Below are 8,029 nucleotides of genomic sequence, written 5' to 3' on the forward strand. Positions count from 1 at the left end.
CTTTCACCCAGCCCCTAGAGCCTGGCACTTTGAACTTGGACTTAAAGCCTCCAAATTGTAAGAATAAACTCCTATTTATTAAGGCCGTCCCATTTGTTCCGTCAGAGTGGCACTAGGTAACCAGAACACCTTCCCAGGTTCTTGTTTTGTGTTTTTGTTTTCTTTGTCATTTCTCTTTTCCTGGTTCCCTTCTATTCCTTTTCCTCTTTTGGTTCTTCCCACCCCTTGTTTTCTTTTTGCAGTTTTCTCATATTTTCTTTGTTATTCTTTTTCTCTTGTTCTTTTTTCTTATTCCCCCTTCCTTGTTGTTGTTGTTTCATGCTGTCGAGTCGGACCCGACTCATAGTGACCCCTCGGGTTTCCGAGGCATTATCACTACAGAAGTAGATTGCCCAATCTTCCTTATGAGGAGTGGCTGGTGGGTTTGAACTGCCAGCCTTCTGGTTAGTAGTCAAGTAACTTAGGCACTACGCTACCAGAGCACCTCCCCCCTTCTTTAGGTATTATGAAGTTTTGTTCTCTTTCTCTTCCTTTTTTTCATTTATTGCCTTTTTTTTTTTTGGTTATTGCTGTAGTGTGTTTATGTGGTTTGTGACTTTTGTTCTCTTGTTTTTATATTTTTGGTGGGTTTTTTATTTATAAAAAATATTAATAATTTACTAATAACAAAGTTCAACAAGACATTTTTTTTATTTTGAGTGACAGCACCTATGCCCTCATGAGCCAACAATACCTACACTTCCTGGGTGAGGTGTCACCAGTTTCTTCTGCACCAACTGATGAACGAAAGATGGCAGCCAATACCAGCCCAAGTCACCCTCAACTGCTCTTTATGATCAGCTAAGAGAGATCTGTACACACATTCTCATTCTCTATCACACCCACCAGGAGACAAGTGGTGAATTCCTCATGAACAGCTAACAAAGATCTGTACACATACTCTCATTTTCTATCACACCCTCTAGGAGACAGGTAGTGAGTGCCTAAGTGCTGCCAACTAGTGAATAAAGGAGAACAGTAGCCCTGCTCACATAGATATATCAAAACAAAATTAAAAAATCTTGGTCAAACCACACCAACATCTAATCACCCAGTAAATATAAATACTACATTACAATGTCTCCAAGACAACTAACCAATCCAGTCTACACAAAGTAGCATCAGCAGGAAATAAACTAGATGACTGGGACCTTCTGAAAATTAAATTCTTATGTGCATCAAAAGACTTCTTCAAAGAGTAAAAAGAGAACCTACAGAGTGCGAAAAAAATATGTGGCAAGAACATATCTGACAAGAAGGCACTTATTTTCTAAAATTTATAGAAAACTCCAACACCTCACCATCAAAAAAACAAACAATCCAATTAAAATATGAGCAGAATACATGAATAGACACACTTTACCAAAGAAGATATTCAGGCAGCCAACAAACAAATGAAGAAATGTTCATGATCATTAGCCATTAGAGAGATGCAAATGAAAACAAGGAGATACCATCTTACCCCAGCATTAATAACAAAGTTCAACAAGACAGAAAATAAATGCTGGCAAGGATGTGGAGAGATTAGGATTCTCATACACTGCTGGTGGGACTGTAAAATGATAGAACCACTGTGGAAATCAATATAGCAATTCCTTAAAAAATTGGAAACAGAAATACCATTTGATCCAGCAATAATATCATTACTAGGTATGTATCCTAAAGAAGTAAGAGCCAGGACACAAATAGATATATGCACACCCACATTCGTCACAGCACTATTCACAATAGCAAAGAGATGGAAACAACCTAAGTGTCCATCAATGGAAGAATAACCAAACTATGACACATACACCCAGTGGAATACTACACAACCCTAAAGAAAAATGTAGAATCTCCAAAACACCTCATAACATGGATGAACTTGGAGGACATTATGCTGAGTGAAATAAGTCAATCACAAAAGGACAAATATTGTATGAATTCGGTGTTGCAAAAACTTAAGGAATGATTTACACGTGGAAGGAAACTTCCTTTGTTGTTTACTAGGGAAGAAAGGGGAGGAAAATGCTAGCTAGTAAGAGACTAGGTAAAGAGAGAGGCAATATAGCAAAAGCAGGTGGCCAGCACAATATTACAAAGGAAAAGAAAGACACGGAGTGGTATACAAGAGCTACAGTAAACACTTTTATATATACATAATTGCATTACAAACATTATTCTACGGGTGGACACATAGGTAGACAGGGCTAAATGATCAGGTATGGGTAGGCAAAAGGGAAAGTACCCATGACCGTGTTATTTTGGCATAAGGTATTTCTACATACTTACTTGTATGTGCTGAAAGGAAGTCCATATATATAATAGCCCAAACAGAAGGTAGAGTTATGATAACTTTTTAACTACAGCCAAACACCTTGAAGGAGGGAGTCACATGGGCTTGGCACCATGGCTATGGGGGGGATATTAGTATCAACTGACATTAGACACTACACAAGAACACTGTTCTACATCCTACTTTGATGAGTAGAGACACTGGTCTTAAAAGCTGGCAAGCAGCCAATTGGTCTCTCCTGGATCAGAGAAGAATGAAGAAAATCCAAGACGCACGGAAACAATTCGTCTAAGGAACTAGTTGAACATGGGAACTTCAGCCTATGTGACTCTGAGATCAAAACTAGATGGTACCCAGCTACCACTGTCAACCAGTCAAAAAGACATCAAAATATGAGATCCTGGATAGAATGGGAAAAAAATGTAGATGAAAACTCAAAAATCATAAAAAAAAAAAAAAAGAGAGAGAGATCAGGATTACTCATCTGAGAGAGACTGGTGAAACCTCTGAAACTATGGCTCCTAGTCACCCTTCAGGGCTGGAACTGAACTCACTTGTGGCTTCCAGCCAAACAAGACAAGCTGACAAAGTGAAAAATTACACCAGGTAGGCACACTCCTTAGAACAATTAACCATGGGAGATCAGAAAAGGCAACATCTAAGCAGGGAAATAACTTAGACGGCAGAAAAAGTATAAAAAGACACAGGGAAAAGTTAACCACAGGGAAGAAGTAGGAAGACAGCTGTTACATTATGGGGATTGCAATCAATATCATGAAACAGAATGTGCATGGACTGCTGAATGGAAAATAATTTTGCTCTGTAAATTTTCACTCAAATCACAAATTTAAAAAAAAAAAGTAAATATTCTTAACTTAGCAATTTCAGTTCTAGAAATTTATCTTAATAATCTCCCAGGTGTCCAAAATGTAAGTATAAATAAATAACTTCATTATATAATAGCAAAACTAATAAGCTAAATGTCCAACAGATTTAATTGAATTATTATACAAATCTATATTAATTGAAATTGAAAGATGAGTACAAAAGATTAATTTTTAAAAGTTAAAAACAGCATGTGCAGTTTCAGTCAGTTTTTGTTTAAAAAAACATAAACACACACATATCACGGGAATATAAACATAGAAAATAGTCTAGAAGACAATCAACAAAAATGTAATCAATGGCTATTCTCTAATTGTAAAATGATAGATTTTTTTAGTTTTCCTTACAATTTTCTGTATTTTCTACATTTTTAAATAAATATACATTACTTTCAGATTCAGAAAAAATATTTTTAAAGATTAAAGATGTCTGTGATTAACCTTAGTTAATCTATGTTAATGGGGAAGAGCAATGCACAAAAGGAGGGTGAGAATGGTTGCACAACTCAAAGAATGTCACTAAGTTGTACATGTAGAAATTGTTGAATTAGTATATGTTTTGTTGTATATTCTCAACAATAATAAAAAAAATAAAACTTAGTAAAAAAAAGTTTGTGATTACAGTAATATTTAAAAAACGGTGACAGGTTCTTAGACATAAAGAGACAATCATACTTTCATGTTCCACAATACTGAGTGAGACTTACTTTAACATAATGTAAAATTAAGATACGAACTTACTCATCATCATGGAAACTAAGCTGTAACTTCCGTTTTGGTTCAGCATCACTCTGCCTACTGTGAGATGTTTCTGATGGAACTGAAAATCCCCCTTCTACTAAGTAAGATGCCTGGATATCAGAACACCTATACACACACAAAAAAAAAAATCGTTTCAATTGTTAAGCATTAAATTATCCATATTTAAAGTTCACCATGATGCAGCACCGCATGATACTAAAATCAACCACCTAGGGTGAAAATAAATAGGGCCCGTGGTGTTCAAAACCATCATTCTATGTGTAAAACACAGAAAATCTCTGTATCAGCAATTAAGTGTTTATATGTATTAAACAATACACTTACAGAAATCTTTTCAGCTTTAAAAGAGTTTTTGGATAACTAATCTAACCTCTTTATCCCTAAGATAAATGTTTAGGTTGAAACTAGGTTGAGAAAGTGTGTAGATATTTAAGCATGGGCAAAATTTACACATTATACAAGGATGCAACATCACATTTGGAGATAGAAAATGAGACATATTTAACTAAACAGCTATCTGGTTATTAAAATGGAAAGAATGAAAAAAGGTACAAAAGCTGGTTTACTTCTCTTAAAAAAGAAAAACTTGACTAGGGAATTAAAAATTGTTACAAAGTTAAGAGCTAAGTTATTTCAGAAGTACACAATAGACTGAAGAGAAAGAAAATCAATCAAGTATGAAGAGGTGAACCTGGATCTAGCCATAGGTAACTGGACTTCAGATAGATGCCGAATCGAAGCTATACCAATAAATAATGCAGTTTTAAGAGACAGTTTATTAGTTTCCTTGTATAGCTGGAAATATAATACATATATACTTTTTGGCTACTCCTCAGAAGGAAGGTTGGGCAATCTACTTCTGTAGTGATACCGCCTTGGAAACCAAGAAGGAGTCGCTATGAGTCAGGTCTGACTCGATGGCACATAACAACAAACAATATACCTTTTGGGAATTGTATGTTGCCATATTCTACAACACTGAATAGAAAAGCAGATAAATCCAATGTATAGAAAGAGAGGAGAAAATTAAACGCTTACACAGAGGGAAGTGGAAAGACAGACCTCAGTCTTGATTGCTCCCTGTCCCTTTTTGCCACAGCTCCATATTACTGCTCTTCATCTTCTGAAGTACTCTTAAACCCTATCATTTGAATTTAGCTAACCAAAAGTGGTTTATATTACCAGCAACTAATTATATTATCAACTGAAATAATAAAAGTCTAAAACACTATGGACAGAAAAAAAAAACAATGAACATTGATGTTCAAACCCAAACTCACTCATCTACCCAATAAGATAATGAGATATTAAATTTAGATAATCCCTCATATATAAAGCAAAAAGCTCAAGCATGACTAAGAAATTTTATGTAAGTATCAGTATATCATAGGTTTTATAAAAATAAAAAACACATACCTGTTCAAACAAATCTTACCTGTTATCAGTACTGGCTCTATTTCTAACAAGTGTGGAAACAGCAACAGGTAAGCCAAGATTTGAAGAAAGAGTGACATTTTCCAAAATGCCACTATTACCAAGTAAGGAACTGGTTGAAAAGCTTGGAAATGACTCCTCTGCTATACCTCGAAAATCTTCCATCTCACTGCAATTACAAAAATACTTCTGTAAATTAAATGTTACTATAAAACTTTTTCAAATGATTAAGACCACTAGTCTCATAAATACTAGAAAATTTTAAAATCTTAGGGGAAAAAAACTTTGAGGGATATCTCTGAATCCTGCCCCCTGCCATCGAGTGGATTCTGACTCATAACGATCCTATAGGACAGAGTAGAACTGTCCCATTGGGTATCCAAGGCTGAAGGTAATCTTAAGGGAAGCAGATTGCCACATCATTCTCTCATGGAATGGCTGGTGAGTTTGAACCTCTAACCACAGCACCACCGAAGCTCCTTATTAAGAATACACTGGCAAGGTTCTCCACCCATATATAGAATCTATGCCGGCGTTTTCCAGGCTTAGTCATGTACATCACATTTACCATTTTTGCCTTTTCCATTTATCAACTGTATTGACTGCTGTCTCAAGACTAGGGGTGAGATGAAATCAAACCAAATGCAGGACTGGAGCAAGAGTGTAAATTTTCCCAGAACATTCACATATATACCCTTCTAAGAAACTAAGGGTGGTGACTTGAGTCATACCCTCCAGCAAGGTGGGATTCAAGATACATTCCACCCTAAACAGGCATAGAGATTAGGATTTAAAATATATCACAAAATGGAGGACAAAAGCTAGGAGGGCCATATTAAGCAAAATTTACTGTACTGCAGTACCTAAAACTTAAGATGTCTAAATCTGTATCCTGATTCTACCCCATTCTAAAGCCCTCAAGACAAGACTACTCTGCAGTCCTCCCCATCACAGAAAATTAGCAACTCCATTCCCTAGTTTAAGGAGCTCTGGTAGCCTAGTGCCTAAGGCATCTGACTGCTAACCAGAAGGATGGCAGTTCAAACCCACCAGCCACTCTGCGGAAGGAAGACTAGGCAATCAACTTCCATAAAGATTACTGCCTGGGAAACCCAAAGAGGGTCGCTATGAGTCAGAATTGGTTCAATGGCAGTGAGTTTGGTTTTTGGTTTGGATTCCCTAGTTGCTTAGGCCAAAAATCTTCCCACTTCAAGCTTCTAGTGTCTCCTGCAGGACACTAGACAACTACTGTAGTAGATCTCTAATTGGTCTCCATACCTCCACTCTTCCTTCCATAGTCTATTTTCCACACATGAAACACTGTCATTCTTTTAAGAAGTCAAGTATCATCACTCCTTAGCTCAAACCCCCGTATCATTTATAGTGGGACTACATGATCTATCACCTCATCTTACTACACTTTTTCCTTGATCGTTCCATTTCAGCCATACTGAGCCCACTGCTGTCCCAAAACACAACAAACATGTACCTCATCTTGGCCCTTTGCCCTTGCCTCTGCCTAGCAAACTGTTGCCCCAATGGCCACATATTAAAAAAAAAAATGTGATTTGAGTGAAAATTTACAGAGCAAATTGATTTTCCATTCAAATCATACACATTCATACACATTTTGTTTTATAACATTGATTGCGATCCCCACACTGTAACAGCACTCTTCCCACTTCCTCCCTATGTTAACCATTTCCATCCCACCTTCTTCCCTATCCTTTCCTGCTTTCTGATCTTTATCCCTAGGCATCTCATATGGTTGACTGCTCTAAGGAGTGCAATACCTCCCTGATGTTACTATTTACTAATTAGGTGGCCTAATGTTTGGCTGAAAGTTGAGCCACAGGAGTAAATTCAGTTCCAGGCTTGAGGGGTTACTAGGTTCATAGTCTCAGGTATTCCACCAGTCTCTATCAGACCAGTAACATATGATTGTTTTGTTCCACATTTTTCTCCCACTCTATCCAGGACCTTCTATTATAATCCCTTTCAGAGAAGTAAGCAGTGGTAGCCAGGCACCATCCAGTTCTTCCAGTCTTGTGGAAGCTGACCTTTATGTGGTCCATTAGTAATTTGGACTAATTGTTTCCAGGTGTCTTTGATTTTCTTTACTCTTTTTAGCTCTGGATTAAAAAAAAAAAAATCCTCATTGCCGTTGAGTCTGATCTGATTCATAGCAACCCCTCCTTGAGTTTCCTAGGCGGTATCATTACGGAAGTAGATTGTCCAATCTTCCTTCTGAGTAGCAGCTGGTGGGTTTGAACCACCAGTCTTCTGGTTAGCTGTCAAATTCCGTAGGCACCAGATGGGGAGAGACTAGTATAGTTGCATCTTAAATGGCCACTCACAAGCTTTTAAGAGGCCAGCAGCTACTCACCAAAACTGGATATAGAACACTGTCTTTTTGGACTGTTATACCAACTAACCTTGTTATCTCCTGAGGATGACCACCTCTTTCAAATCTTTGTTCATGTGTCCAATTAACTGTTAAGATCTTCCCTGGTGGAGTTCCGGCAAGATGGCGGACTAGGCAGAAGGACTGCACAGACCCTCTTCAACAAAGAAAAGGGAAACCAATTAACACAGACACAGAAGATAATCTTGGACCCCTGAGCCTTGAAGGGAA

At 37.2% G+C, this 8,029-nt stretch overlaps 1 protein-coding gene across 1 annotated transcript in view; it reads right to left on the reverse strand.

Moving 5' to 3' along the window:
* CEP192 (centrosomal protein 192) overlaps positions 1-8,029 on the reverse strand; it is a 308,440-nt gene that overhangs the window by 227,439 nt on the left and 72,972 nt on the right. The window contains exons 11-12 of the mRNA XM_007951683.2: positions 5,396-5,583; positions 3,940-4,065 (exon numbers count right to left, since the gene is read on the reverse strand). Coding sequence (XP_007949874.2) covers positions 3,940-4,065; positions 5,396-5,583 — 314 coding nt within the window. The remainder of the gene's footprint in view (positions 1-3,939; positions 4,066-5,395; positions 5,584-8,029) is intronic.

This window comes from Orycteropus afer, unplaced genomic scaffold (assembly GCF_000298275.1).
Source record: "Orycteropus afer afer isolate SDZICR_OR568_19922 unplaced genomic scaffold, OryAfe1.0 scaffold00307, whole genome shotgun sequence".
Taxonomy (NCBI): Eukaryota; Metazoa; Chordata; class Mammalia; order Tubulidentata; family Orycteropodidae; genus Orycteropus; species Orycteropus afer.